Source organism: Cheilinus undulatus, linkage group 8, assembly GCF_018320785.1.
Source record: "Cheilinus undulatus linkage group 8, ASM1832078v1, whole genome shotgun sequence".
In the NCBI taxonomy this organism is placed as follows: domain Eukaryota; kingdom Metazoa; phylum Chordata; class Actinopteri; order Labriformes; family Labridae; genus Cheilinus; species Cheilinus undulatus.
The window spans coordinates 39,657,503-39,683,479 of record NC_054872.1 but is presented as its reverse complement, the minus strand read 5'-3'; the positions used below and the strand labels follow the sequence as shown (position 1 = coordinate 39,683,479).

Here is a 25,977-nt window from a genome sequence, read left to right as displayed (position 1 = left end):
CAATCTGGTTTTCTGAACATGACTATGAGTTCACTGTACTCCAGTGGCCTCCACAGTCAGCAGATCTCAATCCAGTTGAGTACTTTTGGGATGCAGAGGAACGAGAGATGTGAGGCGGACAAATCTGCAGCAACTGTATGATGTTATTGTGTCAATATGGACCAAAATCTTTGAGGAATGTTTCCAACACCTTGTTGAAACGATGCCACAAAGAATTAAGGCAGTTCTGAAGGCAAAAGGGAGTCCAACCCAGTACTAGCAAGGTGTTCCTAATAAAGTGGCCGGTAAGTATATTTGCTACAATAAGGTAAATGGCGCCCTCTCATTTTCCTGTCAATTTTGGCTGATAACCACTCACAGTATGCAGAAAAAATAAGCAACACTCTGTTCTCTAAATTCTCAGGCATGAGATGCAGTGCTTCAGTGCAATCTGAAAGACCTGACTTGTTAACATGCGAATGAACTCAAAATGAAATCGTGTTGCGGCCAAGACACGTCTCACACCGCCAGAAAAGGCCATTTTATATAGATATAAGAGACACAAATATGTATCAAATAAGATTAATTCATCTGATCTTGCAGGGTTCCTTTTAAGGCGACTAAAGCTACAGGAGGAACCAAAATAGAGAGAGCACAGGAAGTGCAGAAGGCTTCCTTTGCAGACATTTTATATGCCAGTTAAATGTGTTAGGCCTAAGTTTTATAATTTCCCAACATTAACTTGACATTCTTCTTGTGAATTCATCAAATCTTTGTTTCACTTAAGATGATTTCCTCTTTTTCAACTTCCTTTTTCTGAAGCCCTCCCATCATTTATTCTGTTAATTTAGGTTATAAAATTTTCATTATCTGACCATTTTCTATCTTACTCCATTTGTAGTAGGATTGTCGGTCCCCAGAGGTTTTCTGCTTGAATGAGAGAAAGCAGCAGCATCATTCACTCGCCTTCTCTTGGCAGAGCTGCAGATTGTGTGGGCTGCTTTGTGTTTTTGACACTGTGTCCTTGTTTGATTTTTAATTTTCTTATCCATAATAACCTTGGAAAGGCAATTAATGGACTCATTCTGAACATCCCAGATGGCTAAATAGTTTATCAACTTTAAATTATGAATGCATTGATTAATAAATCAGCAAGATTGAAGATGATAACTGTTTATTTATTCCTTATCACTGTATTTTAAAAAGTTGGGAGTAGAAATTTTTGTGAAACAATAATGATGTGGAACAAACCAGCATACTTTCTGACCTGAGCGTACGGTCACATTGTCAGACATGAGTGCTTTTGTGCATCAGCTAAATTCATTATCACAAACGTGCGTGCTGACAGTCAGTTTGTCCATCCCTTTCCCTGGCCCTTGCTCCTTCTCCTCTTCACTCATCCATTTACTCTCTTTTACACCTCAGGCAAAAAGCGAGGTTGCTATCCTCATTAACCTCCCTGCCTCTCTCCATCTCACCCCAGGCCAGCCCCACCTTAAGCTGCACTCATTACTGCTGAATCAAGCTGCAGAGATGGAAATTGAAGCCGAGGAAGGTAAGAAGGGGATAGATTTGGGGGGGGGGGGGGCTGTCGTAACGGGTGACAGAGAGGGGAATAAAAAACAGGAGAGAGACAACAACAGGAAACAAAGAAAAAATCAAAGGAGTGATTCACTTTAGTGTGGTTAAATGACAAACGGACAAAGAGACAGATGACAGGGGCAGGGAATCCATTAGGGAGCTCTGGAGTGGCTTAGATGATGAGTGAGCCAGTCATAAGCAGACCTGCTCAAAGCTTCAAACTTTGGCACTCAACTGGCATGGTTATCAATGATAGATATCAAACGTCACATCAAAGTTATTCATCAATGCCAGGTTGCTGGTGGCTGCCAGACTACCAATTCAGACTCTGGGAAAGGAGCCTCGTGGCCTCATGGCCCTTTTCAAGACTTCTCACCGTAGATTGTAGACAGAGGAGGATGGGGCAACCATGAATGTCACAGCAGTTTACGGACTTTACCATTGGGCAGAGGTGGGCAGTTGCCTGGGGCCCTGACTAGTAGGGGCCCCTTGACCACATAGCTAACGTAAACCTCTCTCCTGCACCCTCCTGTCTTCTGATAGTTTTACATTTTCAGGGATTAAACACACTCATTAACTCATTAAGTGCCATTGACGTATATAAACATCAAAGTGTTTTTTTTTTTTGGGTGGCTGGCACAAGGGGGTGCTCTCACGCTGCCTGTGAGTAATTTTGGGGCTTCTGGGATACGTAGTTGGAACACAGAAGACGATAGATCAAAGCCACTGTGATCAAAGCATGAAGTGGAGATACAGGGATGGATGTAATCTAAGCTAAAAGTTCTAAAATATTCAGTATCGGCACAAAATGCCCCCCAAAACCCAGGGATCAAGTGGCCAGTTTCGCCAGCGGACGCAGAAAGAAACTTTAAACTTTTGTGTGAGAAATCGGTTACTCACTGAAACCGACAGCGAGTCCAGGCATCAGCGCCTTCCTTCAGCTGCCTCGGCCGGCCAAGAGGCTAAAGAATGCCGCCAGGTCTCCCCCGTGCGTCGGCATCAGCTGGCCAGCTTGATACAGCGACGAAACTTCAGAGATGGACTTTACGGACCCAGACTCTGGGGAATGGCTGCCAAGTAAGCAGAGCGGGTCTTGTTCTCCATCCCAGAGCGATGGAGGTAAGTTAACGTTTGGAACCCACTGATTATTCAGCCAGATTTATCGAATGAAACCATCACTCATGCTCCTGTGATTTCAGAAGCAGACTTGAGAGAAGAGCGCACCCTGTGCAGTTCTGCAACACTGTCTGTTGGCAGAAAAAGAGGTAAGAACAAAAAAAATCTATATTATAAATATAACATATTATTTATTATATTACTTCTATAATTTACAGGCAGTGCCAGGGGACATGCAAGCAGGAGAGGACGTGGGCGTATAGGGGGTCCCGTGGCCACTGTCCAGTCGTGTTGTGCTGTATTTTGTGTTTATTTTTATTTATTTTACAATAAAAAAACATTTGTAATACAATTTTCAGATGTCTTTTATGTCACTGAAGGCAAAATTATAACATTCAAATCATTGTTTTGCTTGACAGACTCCCTTTCACAAAAATGCATTTTTCTCATCTTTCAATTAAACAAGTAGTCTTTTTGGTGAAACTAGCCTCTATTCAACTTCAGATAAATCAAGAACGGAACAAGGTGCAAACAAACATTTTTTCCATGATGAAATAGAAAGTTTCTTCTTTCATTTGAGATTTTCTGTGTTTTCAGAGTCATAGTACAAAATATTCTGTGGGTCTTGAAAGATGACTCAAAATGGCCAAAAATGCTGGCACAAGCCACTTTCCATTTTATAAAAGGGCTGGCACTCAACGAGTTAAAAGTGTGAAATATAAAGTAAACCTGGTATCTAAACACACTAGATATGTTGGAATAAGTTTGCTGTAAACGGGAAAACTCTGAGATCTAAGTATGACTGAATTGCAGGTTTTGACCGTTTGTTGTTCACCTCTTTCCTGGCTTGGTTTAATTTGGGCAGGGCAAAGACCTGAGCCCATGACATCACCAGACTTGATGGGGAATTACTCCAATGTTTGCAATGATATAAAATCAGGGCAATCCATCTCAGTACAGTCTATTATTAGCTGATATCACTGCTTAGATTGAAGGTTAACAGCCAGCTACATGCTATGTTTTTGTTCCTTGTGAGGAAATTTTCCAAATCTATAAGCCACGGGGGCCTACGGGTCATTAAAAATATCACCAAAGAGCGATTTGTACCAGAAAACAGTAAATTCAATCCCCAATTTCTGTCCTTCTGTATGGGCACAGAGCTGTGCTATGATCATGAGTGGGTGTGGCTAAGGCTCACTGACACACCCACACCATTCTAGAGCAGGTTTGACTGCCTCATTTTCATGATTTTTAAGCTAAATTTTATGAACTTAGAGACATTTTTCATGACTGAAATTTGGCCTGGTGGTTCATAACACAGTGGCCTATCATACAAGAAACCCAAAATAAAGATTTTTTTTATTACTTTACAGGCACTTTAAACAGTCAGTGCTTCTTCTTGGACTTTTTTCTCACCAAACTGCTTCTGTGAACCCTCAGCTGTAACTATTTTACGCCTGAGTCAGAGTTCAGTAATCCCTACAAATGTTTGGTTGATTAATGAGCTTCTGCTCCAAATGCAACAGTTATGGATACAAATGGTTGCAAAAGTACTCTTGATGATAATGAAGCACAGTGTTTTTTTTCTTCCCGCTGCTGAGAGTTGAGTTTTTCTGCTGCCCTTTTGTTTCAGAATCTATGGGATATGTGGATGATTAATGGCAGAAGGAATTCTCTCGAAGCACTATCGTTAAGATTTGTTTAATTAGTAGGGGATGGTTTGCCGAGTGAGACGCAGCACAGAGAAAAGGACAGATCTTAGCAGCAAAGGCCTCCTCGAAGTCCTGAAGGCATCCAGCGGACACTAACTAAGACGCTGATGTGGCATGAAACAAGACAGGCTGACGCTACATCGGTCTGTGCTAATAAAGTAATTACACCTGCACTTTTTAATGAACATGTGTGTCAGGGACTTGCATCCTAGTCAAAGAGATCCAGTGATAGAAGGAGTTGACAAAGTGTTGAATTAAAATGAATAAAAAATGGCAGTTTGAAAACCATAAAACAGACACAGCGACAGAGAGAGGGAGCACGCGTTAGGCGGCAGACATGATTAAATTCCATCATCTATTACAGCTCGGCTCGTGGCTTTGATCTGGCTTCAAGGCCACACTCTGTGAAGCGCTCCGGCTCTATTCGCTTCTTAAAAGGTGACTCTCCCTGCTCTGTGTTTCATCATTCATTTACTATCCATCATTCTCCGCCTATGGGGAAACACATTCATGTACATATGCCTGCATACACCCACGTACACTTAACGGCACACTCATCCTTTGGTTAAAGCAATTAGCAGCCTTGACCAAGATGGAGTACAGCATTTACATTTCGACCCTCAGAGGGAGAAACCCTCAGTTTTTCAATGTTTTGGCTTCTTCTTTTTCTTGTCGCCATTTCCTCCATCTCTTAGCAGCCTCTCTTTGTCGTCTCCTCTCCAGATTCAGATGCAGCGCCTCAATTTCAAGGTACTTTACAAGCGTGGCGTGTTGTGGCAGCTGCAATCAGGAGTGAAAACAATTGTGTGTTTAAAGTGAATGTAACAACAGCAACTTGTAAGGCTCTGGCAGCAAAGGCAGAAATGAACCAAATTAATAGGCTATGGCTAATAAATCAATCGCAAGTTTTTTCCTTCCCAACATTTTCCTTGTTTGGGAAGTTTACAGAGATTGAAAACCAATTCAATTACAACAGGTGGGGCTTTGTTGTCAATCGACCTCTGTCATTTTCTGACCCGCCCTCTCTTCTCATCCTCTTCACGTCGATCAAACATCCTAAGCTCTACCCCTCCTCCCTTTTCCCACCGATCCAACTATCAATCTCAATCCATAATCCCTTTCATGAATCTCCCATCCAATCTCCTTTTCCTTCCATCTGTGGCCGTCCATTTCTCCTGGAGCGCAGGGGCTCACATCACAATTTCCTCTCCAGCTTTTCCTTTCTTTCCTCTCCTTGTTCCATATCGTCCTCTCTTTCTTCCCTGTCTTTCTGCTTTCTTGCCTCTCTTGGGATAACATAACTCAGAGGACAAGGCTCTTGCTGGTTTGCTCTCTCTTTGCCCCTCTCCCCTTCAATCCCCTCTCAGTGGGGTTCTCTGAGGGACAGTGATTACAACCGAGTGACTGCCGCCTCTGCCATGCCAATTAATGTTTGGGGCTTAAAGACGAAGCAAGGGGAAAGAGGGGAAAAGTGCCCGTGCCCGCATCTCCATACATTACCATACTAAACAGGCTGGTGGGGCGTCTTGGCCTGACTGCTAGCTCTACAACAGACACTTCAGGGACAGGTTCGTACGCCACATCAGACGTGTTTGCATTAACCGCCCTGCTCTTCAAACAAGCTCGTCGAGGTGTCCTCCTGTGTTTGTCCTTACAGTCAAGGTGCCAGCATCTGACATTATCATACACTTCTGCTTTACGCTCTTTTAATTGGGTGTGAAATGACTGCTGTTTCAGCCAAGCCACTTGACGAATCTCATTGACTCAAAGTAAGGGATTAAAGCTCATAGGCATAGTGAATATCTGAATATAGCCCTTATACAAAGAAGCTTATGCACATAGGCACAAAGTATTCACCCCCTTGGATGTTTTACCCCCTTAAATAATTTATAAATCAATCATGGTCAATATACTTTGGCTTTTTTGACCAAAAAAAAATATGAAAAACGTCAAAGTGGAAACAGGTTTCTACAGTGAATGTGTCTCAAGTGATTGTAGTATAAAGACATACAGTATGTGTCCAGTCACTGGTTAATCAGGATTACTGGCTACCATAACCCCTAACCCTAACCCCATGGTCAAGGGAAGAAAGTTTTTTGGTCTGATGAGACCAAAATGGTGCTTTTAAGCCATGAGATAAGGTGATATGTTTAGCGGACACCAAACACTGAACAACCCCACCATCCCCACTGTGAAGCATGGTGGTGGAAGTATCATTCTATGGGGATGCTTCTCAGCAGCCAGCCCTGGAAGGTTTGCAAAGGTCGAGGGTAAAAAAATGTATTTTCCAGTAAGAGAATTACCTGAAGCATACAGCAAAGCTACACGGAAATGGTTTAAAGGCGACAAGGTGAATGTTCTGGAGTGGCTGAATCAAAGCCCAGACCTCAATCCTGTAGAGAATTTGTGGCTGGGCTTAAAAGTGCTGTTCATACCTGATCCCCACGCAACCTGACAGAGATTGAGCAGGTTTGCAAAGAATGGAGTAAAATTTCAGTCCAGATGTGCAAGCCTGAGACCTATCCACACAGACTCAGTGCTGTGATTGCAGGCAAAAGTGCATCTACTACATACTGACTTAAAGGGGGTGAATATTTATGCAGTCACTTATTTTACATTTCATATTTTTATTATTGAATTGACTTTACTTTGTGGAAATCTATTTTCACTTTGACACAAACAAGTTTTTAAATATTTTTAAGCCAAATTATATAGACCATAATTGATTTATACAATCAATAAAAGGGTAAAACATCCAAGGGGGTGAAGACTTTCTATCGGCACTGCATGCAACAATTTATCTTACACAGTTTTAAATAGCTTGCTTCAAGGACTGGTTAAGTTCCAATCCATCAAACTAACCTCTTTGCTCCTCCTCCAGATGAGTAATAGTGCAGTTCATGGCATTGCGGCCTGTCAGTAACGCTCTGGTATGCATCATGAGCCCATTATACTTCAAACAATTCAGTGACTCAATGATGTCACCTCACAGGATTTTTAAAAAATCACACATTTCACTACAACCGTTCCATGACAGCACAGCAGAGCTAGTTAGCCCAGTACAAGACAGGCTACATGAAAACAGTCACTCACTGAAACAATGAAAAAATGGAGGACATGACCGTTGAACATCTCTTGTTTTTCAATGGAATCTAAAACCTTTCCTCCCCCCAAAGTGTCCAGTTCTGATAAAACTCGGCTATAGCTGCATCCATGCATGCATCTATCCATCATCTCGTCACTGGTCATTATTGTTTACCGGCTTGCCGAAGAGCTAAACCCCACCAATACCTTCCACCTCACTCTCCTCAAATGATGCTGAATGGTCTGGTCACCCTCTGACCAGGCATCATCGTTTCAGCTTGAATGGATCTGCCTGGAATCTGGGCAGTCTATCAGCTATTTGAGGGTAGTGTTGTTGCTAAAGGCTCATATTGTTGTCTTTAGCCCAGTTCAGACCAAAAATTTGTGATGCAACAAGTATGATGTAGAATGTTGCTGAGGACTGTTGCTTAAAAAAAACAAAGAAATCAACTTTATTCATAAAGTCTGGCACTTACATTCATGAAGTAACCCCACTGCAAACATTACAGACTAAGTAAATGTCATGAATAAAACTATGCGAATGGTGGCTTTCTTTTACTTCATTAGCTTTCGCTGAAGCTAACATGGCTATGTTGGCATAGGATAAACCAACATAACTCAAACGAACTACAGTCTGCCTGACATAACAAACATAGTATAAGCTAATGTAGCTATGCTAGCTCTGTAGCATACATAGGTAATGTACTTTATTAGCTTTAGCCTTAGCTAGCTTAAGTGTCAGGTTTGGACTAAAAGAAAAACAAAGATTTATTTTTTGGGCTTATGCCTTTAAAGACAGAGGAAGACAGTGGATAGAACCAGAAACAGGGACGAGAGAGCTGGGGAGAGATATGCAGTAAAGTGCCACAGGCCAATTCAGACCCGGTCTGGCCGCATACATGGGGAGCGTCTCAAACCACTAGGCCACCTGCACCCCAACTTTTGGTATCCTAACCCCTGGCTTAACCCTAACCGTAATCAAAAGTTTAATCTGATTTTTTTTTTTTTTAGTTTTAGCACATTTTTACATTCTGACAGAGTTGGCGTCTCGCAGTAGTGGGCTCTAAAGAGGCTTCTGAGATCTGCACCTCTTGGAACTTTTGAGACTGTGACAAAAATAATTGTCTTTTTTTTTGTCTAAACCATCTTACTCCTAAACTTAAAGGTCATGTAGGTCCTAAATAATTTGAAATAAGTCCCCTTAGATTTGCAATAGCTGGTTACTGGAAGTGCAAGAGCCGTCACTTAGAGAGAAATTAAGGACTGAAGGTAAAAAAGGGAAAAATCTAGTAAAGGTCAGAGCTGTAAGATGACAATGCTAATTAGTGTTAGTTCAAGAAGATGAGGTCTACCTCCTCGGGAAAATGTCTTCAGGTCTTCATCGAGAAAGAAGGCATCGGAGAATCTGGCTCCTCTTTAAGCTTCTATCATTTCCTTTTTGTCTATTGCATTATAACGTTAAAGACTTTTACCTTCACTTTTCCGTTTAATACTCTGCCTAGAGCCCACGTTTGGAATGATGTAGTAACTTCATTTCACACATTCATTTCTAACCTTTTCATTGCATTGCTTTTCATCTTCTGTTTTACCTGTCAGAGTCCTCTATCATTCTCTATTCGTCATCTTTGCAACTCCACGGACCCTGCTATCCTTCTGGAGCCGTTGTGTCCAGCTCAATGCCCACATTAATTCAGCACATTGATGTATTGAATATGATGCTTATTGCTCTTCTTGGCCTCAGATTTGCCCTCAGGGACGAGATCATACAGAGACAATATTGCTTTTAGGTCAAAAACAAATTAATGAATACAATAAATCGATGAAAATGTGAAACATTGCGGTAGACAACGTTGCCAAAATGTCTGTAGACTGAGCACTCGGATGATATAAGAAGATAATAACTGGCTCTTGTCCAGTTCAGCTTATTTGGCTTCACTTATATATAGTGGGAGGAAGTGGAGACCCATTGTCTTCTTATACATCTATTATTCAAAGACAGCGTTTTTCCATATACCCATCAGCACTGCGGTAAAGAACGACTCTTTAGGCTAAAGCCAATGTTACATATCTGACTGACAGAGTAATTTTATGTACGTACATGTCAGCATGTTGTGTACTGTAAATGTTGCATGCGTACATTAGTTTTTGCCTTTAACTATAATGCAAAGCTGCTGAATTCCCCTACGCTGATGCATGTCATGTTTTACTAAGATGAAGAAATATTCCTCTGCCTCAGCTTTCCTCTGAGCCCTCTTCCTCAGCACTCAGCTTGTCATGCTGCATGATGGCAGCTGAAGAGGTCTGGGGGTAATTGGCTTTGTAAAATCTGAGTCAAAATGCAAATTCATGTCAACATTTAAGCAGGTGTTTCTACTTTTATTGAACAACTCGGCACAACAGAGTACAAACAAATTGCAACTTGTGACAGGTCTATAAATAATATCTGTGAGTATACGCTAAAACTTGGCGGAATCTTTGATTAAATCATGAATTCAATTAATGAAACTTCAGTATAAACAGATTTCTGTTGGGTTTCAGAATTATGCAGAGGCAATGTTGCAAGCTGTATTACAAACGTCCTGCAGCATTTCAGTGAGAACACTAGGTACACACTAAGATGAAGAGGAGGAGGACACGCTGATTAAAGAACAGTGAACAACAATATGCCTGATGCATTGGCTTAAAACAAACAATAGCATACAGCTATGAGTCTTTAAACTAAACAAGGCTGGAAAATTTCACTTTAATGAATCTAATAAAATATTAATGTTTCACTTTCTGTTATTATTTAAAATAAATAATGAATATTAAAGTCCCTGTAGAGTGATAAAAAAAATCTATGTTTTAGGTTTGTTGTATGACAGGCCACTGTGTTATGAACCACCAGGCCACATTTCAGTTCTGAAAAAAATCTCGAAGTGTATAAAATCTAACCTTGCAAAGCAGATAGATACACCCGTTTCCATGTTTCTCACTGGCCAATCCGTATGCAAAGCTCCTGTCTGATCAGTTTGGGCCCAGTTAGAAAGTGACAGGACCAATCAGCAACAAGAGGACAGTGCAATTATGGCGGAAGACATTAGCATGGATGCTGCTGTAGCCTCAGGTTTATCAGAACTTGATATTTCTTTGTCAAAAGAAGAACAAAGAACAGCATTGAATTGTTTTCTTTACAAAAAAGTCATATACTGACATGTATACAGTCGCCATGGTTCGCTTTAGACAGTTCTCTATGGAATTTACTCCTCGGTAGGGGCTACGTCATGTGTTTTGATGCTCTGATTGGACCGTGAAGATGTGACAGACAGAACGTTCATCCAATCACCCTCCGGGTTTTTATTTAAAGGCTCTGCCCTTTCCCAAGCACTGTCTATGAGAGGTTTACCAGATGGATTTGTGAAACACATCCATCTGTCATGTTGGGTTATATTAAATCTGCATTGTAAATAATGTGGATTTTGTCCTGGCTGCAGGACATGGGACCAGCTCTTTACCCTTGCAGGGCTCCTCCGAAGGATCTCCATGCTGATTGGCCATTGCGGTGATTCGCCTGAGTTCAGATTATTCAACAAAAAAAATTCCCCTAGTTTGATCAGGGAGATAAAACTCCGGGAACTAAATACATTTTTGAACTAGTTAATGTTTAAGTCCTCTGGTGCTAACAAGATTAACACTAACCTGTTGTTTTTATAACTACTGCCAGGGCACTGAAAGTGATATGAACACCCTGTCTGATAGCCAATGGTGATTACTACTTTTACTGTTACTGAAGTACATTTTGGGTGAGGGATGGGGGGTGGACTCATGTATTTTTCTTTTAATTTTCTGTTGTGTGTAAAACATTTTGTGCTACACTTCAGTGTATGAAAAGTGCTATACAAACAAAGATTGATTGATTGACGTGTTTGTGAGTACGACTTTTAACCAATCAGATGCGATAACAGAAAAGCTGGAGGAGAGGAGGATGATGTTACTCGGTGCTCAGTGACCATTCAGTCTCCACTCACAGAGAGAAAGAGAGGAGAAAATGTAGCTATGTATATTTCACCAACCAGTGACAATAAATCAATAAATTCTTTATAAATAAGGACATGTGCTGGGCATGTTGTGTAACATCATTTTTTTTTTTTTTAAAGCATTATGTAAAATGTAGCCATTCTTTGAGTTTTATGGGGTTTTTTTGTCCCCATGCTCCATTTAGAGTTTGATTAATTTGGGAAATATTTTGACAAGGCAGTGTTATGTATTTGATTATTATTATAAGTTTATTCCAATGGAAATCACAGGAGACTACTTACACTGTGTTTTATGTTTAATGTAAACAAAAACAGCTTTCAGCATATTAAAAAGTGATAGAACTGGTACTTGGTTATTTAAAAATTATAGTTTTATATCAAGCATTATGTAAAATTTGTGCTATTCTGAGAATAAAAGGATTTAGTCCAACAATTTCCTGAAAATTATATGCAGTTATATGTATATTTTTACCCATGGGTCAAAGATGCTTAATTTGTCTGATTTATTAAAAACCAATTGTGCCAAATAAAAAGCCATTTGGGAGCTGAAAGAGCAGGCTCTTCTTGATGTACTGAGCTGAATGATCCGGATCTCTGAAAAGAGACATAATCCCCATCACTAGTAGTGACAAAATGATTCGACATTTCATCCTAAACTAGGGTTGCCTTTGACTTTTGGTCAAGTCTCACCTTGTAAAAAACAACCTGGTTTTAGATTCATATTATCTTGTTGATAATTCATATTAAGAACAGGTAATATTTTACTGTATAACCCCTTCAAGTATCAAAAGTAGCTACTCAGTACTTTAAGTAAATTTTAAATGACTTACTTTTTACTTTTACTTGAGTAGATTTATAGATTACTACTTTTACTTCTACTTAAGTATATTTTATCCAAAGTAACAGTACTTTGACTTGAGTACAATAGCTAGAACTTTTTCCCCCTCTGCTGTATTACTGCTACTGCTGCTTACATGGGTTTTATGAACCAGTCAGTGATTTGTTCTGGTTGCTTGCTTGTGGTCTCTTGTGGGTTTGATTAGAAGTGCTGAGACCACCTCTTCCAAGTTATCTCACTTAGTTTGTTTATATATATATATATATATATATATATATATATATATATATATATATATACAAATGAGGAGGGAAAACCCTTTGTTTTAAACAATTTCTTCAAACGATCCTGGTGTGACCACCGTATAATTTAACAACTAAAAGGAAATAGAGAGACATACTCTCAAGAGTGAGACAGTCATGTTGGTTTGTCACTTGTAATGCTGTAGGAAAATGTTGTTCTATGAGCTTCATGGACGGAGACAGCAGTAATGGATCTTCAGCAGTCAGTTTTGACCACTTTGCAATCACAGATACTGAAGTTTCTCCTGAGGTTTAGGCCACAGCATGAAGCCAACTATGCAAAATGAATGGCCTACTTTTATTTAACACTTACCCTGCTCTCATTCATAAAAATATGAAATCCCTTTTCTTGTATGATATTTTTCAAACTCATGTAGTCCCATGTATCTGTCAGTCTGTCTGCAGCACTCATTTATCATAAAGCATTAATTTTTTATCAGCAGCTAAAGCGATCAAAGACGTCTTCCAAAATAACGGCCTAATGAGCCACTGGCTAACAGCCGAAAATGACTGGCTCCTCACTCCCTCCAGTGTGTCAGATCTAATTAATAGTGAATAATAATTATTTACAAACAAGTCCAACACTGAGAGTAAGTAATGCTGGGCTTTGATTAGCTGACTCATTAATCAGTCTTGGGTTTTTACGTCAGTTCATCTTTCTTCATCTTTCATCAGAGGAAAACATGAAGTCAGTAAATCCCTCAGCAGTATTTATTGTCATTCTCTTTGAAAAAACATAAATCAACAAGCAGTGCCTGGAAAACTTGCATGGTAAAAAAGAATAAATTGGTTATTTGGGTCCAAAAGGAACAATACATCAGTTCAAGTATTAATCAATCAGTGCTGTGATCCTACTTTAAAAACATTGCAAGCAGGCGAGCTTCCAATTACATTACAATATAAACAGCAAATCCTGTAGAAAAGAGGAACCCAGTGTGGGCAGGCTAATATTGACTGCTTTGTACAAAAATGATCAAATCGACAAAATAAAGGTCTTAAGGAGTTACAGGCTATTAAGAGAACCATACTTGACTAAATTGATTTAGTTTTAGAAAATATCCCACTGCCACTCACGTTCACTAGGAAACTAGTCAGGGTAATTACAAAACATCAGCCAGAAATGTTCTCAAAAGCAAAAAACAACTCTAAACATTTGCTCTGATTTACCTGTGAGACGCCTCCTCTGTCAGGAATGAAGTGACAGAAATTGCAAGTACAGTGCATTTCCTGTTTTGATTTTTTTTTGTTTCTTTTTTTGGTGTGTGTGTGTAGGTGTAGGTGTGGGGGTGTGTGTGTTTGCTTTCAAATCAATTTGATTCATAAAGTCTGGCAGTTATGTTCATGAAATAACCACATTGCAAACATTACAGACTAAGAAAAATGTCCTAAATAAAACCATACACAAAAGATTAGAGGTCTAGTCAGGGATTAAATTATCTACAGACCTGTATTAGAAGAAGTCACACAAACAGTAGCTAGATTTAGCTTCCACAGCTATTGCTAAAGTAAACATAGCAAGCCTAGTTGTACTATCAATGTTACTAAGCAAGCCAATGTAGCTCCATTAGCTTTATTTTCAGCAACGTGAGCTTTAAGAAACATTGCTAATGCTAATTTAGCTACATTAGCTAAATAGGCAACATAGCTAAGTTAGCATTAGCAAAGAATATTAGGAGAGGTAGCTTCGTAGATTTAGTTTTAGCTACATTGGTGTTTTCAGTGAATAAAATATGAGTTTAACACAAAATTGAAATAAGTGAAGGGGTCTGAACACTTTCTGAATGCACTGTTATATTCTGGTACAACATATTTCCCATTTTAGACTTTTGTTTAAAATTAAACTTTATTTATTAAAAAAGTCCAATTTAAGAAGTAGTCACGCTTGCTTTAGCTTCATTAGCTTTAGTTTTATTAGCTTTAGCTGAAGTTAACATAGCTCCGCTAACTATGTAGTTTATGTTACTATGTAAGCCAATGTAGCGCTGCTAGCTTTAGCAGCATGAACTCAAAGAAACATAGTGTGCTGATGTAGCTTCATAGAATCAGATTCAGAATCATTTATTGTCATTGTACGAGGTAAGGTGCAGTTCCATTCATGCACAGCCTCAGTACTTCATAGACTTTGCCCTCATTTTTTCCAGGCACAAAGTTGCAACCCACTGAAAACAGATCCACAACCCACTTTAAGGTCCTAATCCACCAGCTGACCCACTGCTTCAGAAGTTCATCTTGTTAATTCTGTAACTAATAAAGGATGCCTTGACATAAAAAGGTTGAGCAATGCTGCCTTAACCCTAACTTGGAAGTTTAATCAGATTTTATTTTGAAAGTTTGAGCTTGTATTTCAGTTTTGACAGAGGCAACTTCTCACAGTAGTGGTCTGGAAGAGAGGGGGCATCTGAGAGGTGGGGTCTGCAGCCAGACTATCTTGGGGGAGAAAGTTTTAAATCCAAACTCATAGACCAAGTCTGCAATTACTCACAAGGTGTCACTGCCAGTGCACAGACACAAACATGCTTGCCAAACTAGCTGGTATTAGACAAGTTCCACTTTAGATGTTGTTATGGAAACCTGCAAAACTAAACAGAATCGAGGTTGACTGGACTTGTTGCACAGGTGGCATCCTATCACAGTACCACGCTGGAATTCACTGAGCTCCTGAGAGCAACCCATTCTTTCCCAAATGTTTGTAGAAACTCCTGCATGTCTAGGTGCTTGATTTTATACACCTGTGGCCATGGAAGTGATTGGAACACCTGATTTCAATTATTTGGATCGGTGAGTGAAAACTTTTGGCAATATAGTGTAGCTTCCTGTGCAGAAGTTGTAGTCTGGATATGTTGAACTGTATGATAGCCCACCATGTGGGTCCCTTTTACTGAAAATTAGATTCTCACTTCATGCAACAACTTTCCCTCTTTTAGCAGCACAAGTGGAGCTGAACCTAACATGTTTATAAATGGCTCATTAGTACCTCTGCATAAATGTAAAGTGTCTTCCCACTCGGGTTTATGTCGCCTGCTATTAAGTCAGCAGAGTGATGGAGTCAGATGGTGTTTTGTGCAGCGCTGTTACAATCTGCTGACACTCCCAGTCCTCCCAGAACTTCCATCTATGTAAGAAAATCTCCACTCCGTCCTTACTGCCTTCTCCTTCTCTGGTCTGACAATTTCCATTTTAAGCAATTGAGCAACATCTGCTCATCAGCAGCACAACCTGTCCCTCCACCTCGCTCTGTTTTCATTCATCGTCTCCCAAAACCCCGCGTGCACCGGAGCCCATATGGCTCCACCTGCCCCTCACTCGCCCTCCCCACCTCTGTCCCTGTAGTTATTATGCCCGCCTGTCCCCTTGTGGACTGTTTTCTCTGAGTACTGCAGCAACACCGAGCTGGCTATAAATCACATTGCATTATCACCGCGCCGTGCTTCGCCTCGCGCTCTGCCCGCCCAGCGCGCGCCTACGATTGGCCAGCGAGGCTCCTTGGCCGGCCTCTCCGAGCGGGACATCGGTGCAATCGTAAATCCCGCCTCCTTCCTTGGGGCCGGTGATTGGGGAAGGGGCTCTCCTTGAACTGTCAATCATGCTCTTTTTTCCGTGTGCGCCTCGCATTCAGTGCTGCTCCCTGCGACGCGCGGAGTGCGGAGCGACGAGACGCGCTGCATACCAACAGAGACGTGTAGGGAGCAGGCTAATTAAGGCTCAAGTGGCGACTCGCGACTGGTCCGGACGCACAGACCCCCTCCTGTTCTCTGACAAAAAACATATTGATGTCAAGTCAGTGGACAGTTTGAATGATTCTTTTCCTCTCATGCATTTTATAAAAGATTTTCTCTTCCTTTCAAGGCTTTCTGAGACAAACTAAGTGTCTGGGATATTTGTTTTTTTTCCTCCTGCGGTGATATTTTTCTGCCTCAGAGATCCCTCACAGGATAAAACCAGCTCTTTTCTCTCTCTTTCTTCCCGTGTAGAGGAAAAGTCAAGTGGACAAGACTGATGTTTTCGTCCAGTCACATGTAGAAGAAGCGTTGGGACTATTGCTGTTGACATTTATTCACTGGGTCCTTTTTTTTAATTCACTGGTTCCCTGCAACGGCACCATACGAGAGGAATACCAAGACACATTTGGCTGCAAAAACAAGCAGAAAATCAATCAGAACTCCATCATGGGCTGCCCCCTCTTGCGGAACGCGTTTGCTGCTCTGATCCTGGTTTTGCTGTCGAAAGGTAAGTTCTTACGAGCTACTTCAGCGATGCGTTCACGGCTCTCCGCTGATGCGCATGTATCGCCTTTCATTTTCTGACTACGGTTGTGGAGGTGAATACTAATGATGAAGAGGAGGGGGGGGGGTCTACCTGCCTGTGAATCACGCGTGTCTGCTGTGCCACTGCGCTCTAGTTTTCCATTTGCTCGCACGCTGATTGAAAGACGCTGTGTGTGTGCGTGCGTGCGCGCAGAGGCGCGTGCGTAAGAGCGCAGCGCCAGGTTCATCTCCAAGCCAACCTCGTGGTTCAGTGAGAGCAACGGGTGATGAATGCTAAGATGTTTACTATATAAAAAAATACACTCCCCCCCTTCTCCAGTCTACTGTGAACATTCCTTTACGTGACATGAATGGCCCGGGATCCCACGCACACGACGCACCACCAGTGCCATGAGGGGGTGGAGGGGATTGTGGGTAGTGGTGGTGTTGGTATAGTAGGGATGGAAGCAATGCAGGGGGACTCAGGAGAGACAGAGGCTGTGTTTTGTTCTCTCACTTCAAACCCAAGGTCGAGGGAGACAGATGGAGATAAATGGTGAAGGGTGGACGGTTGGGGGTTAAACTAGTGCTGTGTTGTCAAGCCTAATTTTCCTCTTTAATCCAACATTAAACATCTTCACTGCCCAGTAAAAGAGACAAAACACCTAATTTATCAGCTCTTGGGTTAAACCCTCCCTTTTTTAGTTCAGTGTTAATTTTGTCAACTAATACTTTGACCAGAAATGTTGGTGGACTTCCTTTTTCCATGTGGAAGACAAGACAAACAGATCCTTGGTGATAAAAAATCAATTCAGTGCTAAAACAAGACTAGTGCTGGACTGTAGGGATGCACTGATAGCACTTTTTTCTAGACCTAGTACAAATACTTACTCTGGGGTACCCAGCAATTATGATTAAAAATACATAATAATGCCATGACTGTTTTTAGAATTATCCTGAAAGTTCATTTTATGTCCAGATGTCCCATCATCCCCCTCTGCTTCTGTCGTCCTCATTTATGCTACAGTCTCACCAGACTGCAGTCATGGCTCCAATCTTGACTACATACTTACATAATAAAAGACTATCATCATGTTTTAAGATTAGACCAAGCACAGCAGTGTTTCTCAACTGGTGGATCGGGACCCAAGTGTGGGTGGGAAGCTCCTTCCAGTGGGTTGCTAATGTGTGCCAGGAAAAATAACAGGGCAAAAAGTCTGTACAAAGACCCAAAAAGAAACAATTCAGACATTTTAATTTAGGTTTTCCAATGATGACAAGTGAATATCAGAGTTTTTTCTCAATATTTCTGCATATTCATCTCCTTTTCTTTGGATAACAGAGCTAGTTTTCCCAAGATATTGAGAAAATTCCTTGAGAAATTCACACATTTCTATGTTGTTTTGAGAAAATGGAGTAAAATAAGATGTATGCGTGCTTGTCCTTCTGTAAGGATTTGTCCTGTCTCATTCTTAATTTTTAATAAGGTCCACACTGTAACATATTTTCTTAAATACGTTCAGTTTGTTGAACATTTTAAAAATCTGGGTGATTTCTCTTAAAGAGATGGGGGTGAATCCTGATGCCCTACTAGCTGAGAGCTGCTGAAGTACACTGTCTGCAGTGTTTTAGTGGACGAGTACTAAAGGTTGGTATCGGCACCAATACTCGATACCAGTTAGGGTTGGATATCATCTGGGCTTTTTCCGACACCAGTGCTGAATCGGCACTTTAAAAACTGTGTTGGTGCCTTAATCAGTACTTTTATGATTAAAAAAGTAAAAGTCAGTGGGTGAATGAAAGCTGCCTTTTAATCATAAATGATGACAAATATGGTTCAAAGATGCCAATACAACATAGCAGTAAAACAGTCAATATTTGTTTGTGTAGCACCAATTCATAACTGAAGTTATCTCAATACACTTTACAAAGGGGGCAGGTCTAGACCATACTCTCTGTTGTGGCCTATTATAATTAAGACCAGCATTAATCCCTATAAGCACATCACTAGCAATATTTAGCCCAAAAGCTAGGTGTAACGGCTCGTTCATTAACTATCCATCACTACTAAAGACTAATCCCCAATTCCCACATACTCCGTCTACACTGTGATCTCCAGCGATCTTCTCATAGAGCAAATCTGTCCCGATCTATTCAATCTTTGCAAGTCCACTGCATGCCCCGAAGTCGGTCTATGGTGTGTCTCAGAGTCGACTTTAGATATGTGCCAGGTTTATTTTCTGCACTGGCTGCCGTCAAACCATGTCAATCCACATAAAGCAGATCGATCCAAATAGCAGGAAAAACGTGCAAAAATTTGGTCGACTGCAACATAGAACAAAATGCACTGACTCCCAGTAGTAAATCATCACTTTACATCTCATCTTGTAGCACATACAACAGATCACTGGGCAGTCAGCTGGTCACAGAGCTACTACAGCGCCATTGACAAAGAAAACGCAACTTTTGAGGTGGAAAACCAGAAAATGTACATAGAAACCACACATCCTTTGTAGCAAACATAATCCCATTCATTTCCTAATGTACTCACCCATGGTGGAAGCAAAAAAGATCATTGAAGTTCGTGCCAGTGCCTGAACAGTGCCAGAATTGATACCTTAGAGAGAAAGAAATGTGTTTTTAAAGTCGACAGCTGAATAAAAGCTGTCTCAGTATCATAAATGATTCAGGAATGAGAAATAAGTAAAGGAAACAGGTGTAACTTATTCACACGTATTTCATGCCTTTCCTTTGGAGTGACAGGGATTACATTAGGATGGCGAGTTACCAAATTCAAGCACAAAAATCTGTCTTGCAATTCAGTATGGTAGGCATCAGATGTCTTGGTACTGGTCCTGTACTGGTACCTGATTTGCATACTCAACCCTACCTGGAATACAGGGCAGGCAGAGTATGTGCATTTTTGGGGGTAAGACTTGGACTACATCTTTTAAAAAGATTTAGTTTGGGATTTTTTTATGGACAGTTGTTTGAGTGATGAACAGGGATGAGAGAGTGGAAGTAGAGGCGCCACAGGCTGGACTTGAACCCAGACCACCTGCATACCTGCATGGCCCAGCCACTAGGCCACCCACAACCCCAAGACTTAGACTAAACTTAAAATAGCTTCTAAAAAACACACAGACCCGCATAAGATTCAGATGCATTTAAATTACTCTATTTAATAAACCCAAACATGAAATGTTATTTTGTTGTTTTTGTCCTCAGGGAATGCTGACCAGGGAATATTTCAACCCCTCTTGCATTTTTCATCATTTCTTCCTCTAATATTCTCACCCTGCCATGGGATGCCCTACCATATATTAGCTGTGCACGGCATTCTTGCCATAATTCCCCCCTGCTGGTGTATTATGAACACACACAAGTATACACATACACACACCTGGCTCAATTAGTGCCTAGCTCCCTCCTATGGGAAATCAGTATATAAATAAATTACTCTGGCCCTTAATAACAATAATTGATGTGTCAGTGCAATAAGATGTGAGGTTAACAGCCTGCAGATGCAGGCGGGCTACAGCCTCCTGCTCCAGAGCTCCTTGTGGGCAGGAGAAGCCCAGCTGGTCATGGCTGGCTTACCAAGGCGAGCCCCCCTTCACCACAGCAGGCAGAGAGCAGACGGACAGCCCCACAGGACGCACACACCTCATCACGGAGGGCCGCAGCACCGCACAAACCAGAGCCACACTGAGACTCATTTCAGCTCTCAGCTCTCTGAATTTGTAACCTGTGGGGTTATTTTTTTCAGATGGGGGGAGAGATGTGACTGTGTGACCAATCGTGTAAGCCACAGCGGAGGAGTGATTGGATATTGACGTGCACATTTCAGCACATGTGAATCAGAGCTGGGATCCCAGCCTGCTGATCTGAGTCGCTGTAGGTCCACAACACGTCCGACTTTGAAAGTAGAAAGCATGCATTATGAAGGATGAACATGGCTGTTAAAAGGGCACTGTCCGTTTCTTGATAAATCATGCAGTAGTGGAATAATCCTTCTTATCAGCAGCCCTAAAAGTCAGACAGATGTCTACTGGGTGCTCAAATGCTCGATACTATTTAGCAGCTTGTTTGTGAGTTATTGTTGCCAGTTTAATCACATACAAGACAAATTCACTGACTGCTTGCACAGTGCGTTATTCACCTGAAGATGTTTTTTCATCTTGACATCCATTCAACCTCTTCACATTATGCACAACAAATATTTATGAGATGTGAGTGGCATTTGATCTTGCATAACCTCAGAAAAAGATGATAAAATGTGCTTCAGGATGGTGCTGCAGCACGCCAGCCAGGTTAAAAAAGCACCTTTTCTGTGCTGCAAAACAATCAGAGCAGTCCAAGGTTTGCGACAGGCTTGGCGTGTGAAAGCACAAACCACTCCGCGGATGTCATGTCCAGCTCCTGGCACGCTATCATACCTTTTTACTTCCTCCCTTTTTCTGCGACTTAAAATATCCAAGAAGCACACCTCTGGAAAGGTGGCTAGCCAAGCGCCCACTCACGCATGCAGGAAGATTTCAGTGTATTTCTGCCTCACAAGCTGTCTGCAATTAATCAAAATCTGTTTCATCTTTGATACCGGAAACTGTGCTGTTTTGTGGATGATGAAAACATACCATGTCCACACACATCTCCTCGAAAATTAAACAATTTAGCTCCCATTCAAAGGATTTCTGTTGTGACAGAAACTTGCAAGATCTGATAATGAGAATAATGCTGTCATTGATTCAGTGAAAAGCAAAGATGACAAGAGAAATTGCCTCTGCTTGCAGAGCCACCTGGATCACAGCGGAGGGCATGTAAGGTTACATATGAAAGGATATCATTTGAATGCTATATTTAGGCACATGCGGAGCAGATTTATGCCTCACAGCTATCCGTTAATACAATTATTGCAGGCGCTCTGATTGGCAAGCTGGACTAAATGCTGCACATATATGCTGCTAATGTTCAAACAGTCCAACAGATGGTTTTCCCTGCAACATGCACCGCTGTGATGAAGGGTTTGGTAACAGGAAGTGTGCAGGGCAGGAACACAGGTGAAAGCAGGCGGGGTCGCTTTGTAGCCCGCCATCCTTCTTGTTTCAGCAACATATGGGGGCCAAGTGGGGTCAATGCTCATTGCACATGTTAGCACGTAGCCACCCTTCTTCCTTGCCGCCCCCCACACGCACACATACACATGCACACTCTCGCCTGGATCAGCAGCCTTGGCTTGCAGATGAAGAGCAGGGAGATGCCAGCATCAACAGATGCCTTGCGCTCCTTTTCTGGAGGGGCCTCTGCTTTTTCTCCCTCCCTTTGAAATCCAGGGTTTCTCTGAGCCGTTGTTCTCCATGTTTGGCTTAGAAATGCTCTGCCATTTTGGCAGGTTTTATTTTCCTGCAAGTGTCAGAGTGAGAGGGCCAGGATTTGGTCTCGAGAGCCTGGGGGGACGAGGGTTGGAGGTAAAACCTGCCTGTAGTGGGTGTGTGGTCTGAAAGTTTCTTTCCCTTGGGACTCACTTTTTCTATGACTCTTGCTGCTCAGTGGTGGCCTGTGATGCCGAGCCTCCAACATCTTCCATCAAATCTATTCTTCTCAGATAGTGCAGCAGAGAGAGTATCTTAAGAAAATCAACTGTGCTTAGTCCTTGGACTGAGAGAGAACTAGTCCATGTTAGAATACTGTTGTGGTTGACTTTGGTGTTGATCAGTTTTGATTTATTTCCAAGAACTGATTTATAGAAATTGCAATTAATGGAGACTCGAATCCACAAAGGCCATCAAATTATGTCACTGAAGGACTAATATACAGAGTATTACAATCCAAAAGGTTTCAATTTAACTTAATATGTTGGTGTGCAAACTTTTTTTTTACAAAAGGCCACATACCGAAAAATATAGGTATGACCAGGCCCCTTTGATATAAGTCAACTCTAGTGTATTAAAGTATATAGTCAATCTAGACGATCTTAGTAACTGAATATAACACAAAAATAGCCTACAGCTTTCTAATAATGGCTGATCAGGCGAGCCAATTACTGTTAAGAACTTTGGAGTAGCCTACCAGATTTTATATGTGGTGTTGGTGCTTGAAGATGATGGGCATAATATGCTTTGTAGTGGCGTCTCAGATTGGGTGCATGGTGGCTGCTTAAGGACTGTGTCACATCTTGATTCTTCATTTTTGTTTACATGCTAACAAGCCAAGGCTTTTAGATTGGCTGTGTGAACACCACGTCTCAAGCACATAGAAAATAGAGCAATGGGTCCCAAGTTTTTTTTTCCCTTGATCCCCCACACCCCAACCTGTTTTTTTTTTAATCTACATAAGATAGCAAATAGCTAATTTAGGTGGGGAATATATATGTGATCAACATGGATGATGTTAAACAGAGCTAATCTACAGCTTTAGCTACTTTATAGCTAATGAAAACTGTGCAGGGGAATTGATGGTATTGAATGATTTTGGGTTTGTCATTGATGCAGATTCAGTTCAGACAAACATGCTTTCTCAGTCCTGCTTTAGGGCACACATGAAACTGTATCACAGGGTTCTGTTTTTGTATGTCTTATTGCTGTTAATTACAGATTTTTGTTCACATGGCTATATAAAGTACATGTCCTGTAGTGGTTCTAAATGGCTGAAATGCTTGAGGATTGTTGGTCATTTTGGTTGGAAACTCCGGCATTAACAAACCATTACAAGCTGATTGTAATACGAGTCATTTTTGCACGTTGAGGCAGATGTCAATCCAACCATGACTGGCCACACCCACACAGTTTTGAGAAATTGTCTTCACACCAAGAAGAGCTGTTTTTTTCGTCCATATAATTTTGTGGATGCTTAAAAAGACTTTAACTTAACACATTTGCATTTTTACTGCCTTAAGGCAAATTTCCCTAGGCTTTGAAATTTATTTCCACCACTTCATAACTGAGTAAAGCACAGTGGGATGAGGAAAAGTCATGAAACCACATTTAATGAAGATTGAGTTTGAAAAATTCCAGTGGTGTTCTTTCAAGAACGCAGTCATAGAGAAGGAATCTATTTGATACTGTCTGTCTAAAGCAGCTCAAACATTTTGAAAATATTCTAGGTAATAGTTGAAAAGAGTCAAAACACCCACTGATTCTTTAGTAGAAATGCTTTTAAAAAGAAACAGTTTTTGAACCGTGACTTTAGCCTGCTGAATACTGTGAAAAAGAATTATTTCCTGTTTCAGAAAAACACTGCTAATGTTTCAATGGATTGCAAACTGTTAAGAAGACACATTTAGGCCTTGTTGTAAAGCATTTTAACTTAAGCTTGGTCTTTAATGTTATGAAAGGAAATTTTAAAAAGACACAACAAGCAGGCTCACTCTTCAGTTTAACAGATGGGACCATAATCTCAAAAAGTTGAAATCTAATTACATAGAGTAAGATCAAGTTTAAACAAAACAACAAGACAAAAGGACAAAATGACAGACTGTGTCTGAGGTGGCCACAAAGGCTGTAAATTAAGAGCATTTATTAAGTGTATGCATTAGAGGAAATATCCTTATCTAGTGTACCTAGATGAGGTTGTCAAATCAATACTTGATGATGCAAAGTCTCATAAAATGATACAATCTCTGTTATTTAAATGATTGATAGTATCATAGTGCTGAAGCTTCAAAAACTTTCATCTACTTTGTAAGAAATATGCACTCCAGCAAAACTCCCAGAAAGCTTTGCTAGTTTGTCTGTGCTATTTTGTGTGTAGGTGTTTGCTTACAGTTACAACAAACAAGCTACCCATTGGGCTGCATGGTGTTGCAGTGGTTAGCGTATTCCTCACAGCAAGAGGGTTCCTAGTTTGAATCCCAGTTGGGAAGGGCCTTCTATGTGGAGTCTACATGTTCTACCCATGGATGCATGGCAGGGTTGCCAGGTCTGCGGTTTTCCCGCGGAATTGGGCTACTTTAAACGTACTGCCGCAGGAAGATTTTTTTGTCCACGGGTTTAGCAGACCTATTTTTTATGTCTTGTGTATGAGTATTTAATTTCTGTAGCAGGACAAACTACTCTATGTACACTCAAGTACAACTAAAACAACCAGCATAGAGGCAGAAAAACATGGAACATGGCACACAGACATACACGCCACCCACAGAGAAACAGAATGTCTGCGAGCAATCAAGCGATATATGCAGTGTGGCAGAGGTTTTACTGTATTATTTTGAATTTCAGCATTAGGCTTGGTTTCGGGCTAGTTTTTATCAGCCATTGGGCTAGTTTTGTCGCATAGACCTGGCAACCCTGAGGCATGGGTTTCTAACAAGCCCAATAACATGCCTGTCAGATTGACCTAGGACTTACAGTAAGACTGGATGTTTGCTTTTGTATGTCAGTGCAATGATTTACTATTTTTGTTGATGTATTGTTTGATGATGCATTGCTAGATTTTCACAAGTATCATATCTACACTATATGGACAAAAGTATTCAGCCACCTGCCCACCATCAGAGACTGTAATGACATTGTATTTAAATACGCGTATGTTTCTATGGAGTTGCCTCCTCTTTCTAGGCCCTATGATGTCTGCGTTAGCAGGATCGTGGAATTGGGCAATAAAAATGGAATCTACTATTGAACACAGAAAATCACAGAAATTGAGTTTTTAGAAAGTGGAATGTATAACAGTGAATATGTTCCGGGGGGATCACTAAAGCGGGGCACAACTTGTGCCTCACTTCACAAACACTCACCCCACCCCCTTCTAAACAATAATGCATGTCAAAGCAGCTGCACGAAACACCAGCAAACATCACGAAGCTCAACACGGGGCAGTACAGGGCGACATAATGTTGCACCTTCGAGAAAACTCATCAGTACTACGAGTTATTTTACCTCACCACACCAGAGAGTCACGGAGAGAGAGAGGTGTGTCTGTGCGAGAGGCTCATAACTGAAGTCAGAACTTGAGGACCTGCTCACCCCTCAGAGGCTTCAAACTTGTGTCAGACGGACTCAAGATTTTATGAAGTCCTGTTGTCTAAATGATGTTAAATTCAAGTAACAGTTTAATAATTCCTCTTGTAGAAACTGTAGTTCCCTTTGGTTGCTTAATGACGCAATA

The 25,977-nt window shown here is 41.1% G+C and overlaps 1 protein-coding gene across 1 annotated transcript in view; it reads left to right on the top strand.

The window, feature by feature from the left end:
* Positions 1–1,499: 1,499 nt before the first annotated feature.
* iglon5 (IgLON family member 5) overlaps positions 1,500–25,977 on the top strand; it is a 226,212-nt gene continuing 201,734 nt past the window's right edge. The window contains exon 1 of the mRNA XM_041792624.1: positions 1,500–1,534. Within this exon, the coding sequence (XP_041648558.1) occupies positions 1,513–1,534 (22 nt within the window). The 5' untranslated portion in view covers positions 1,500–1,512. The remainder of the gene's footprint in view (positions 1,535–25,977) is intronic.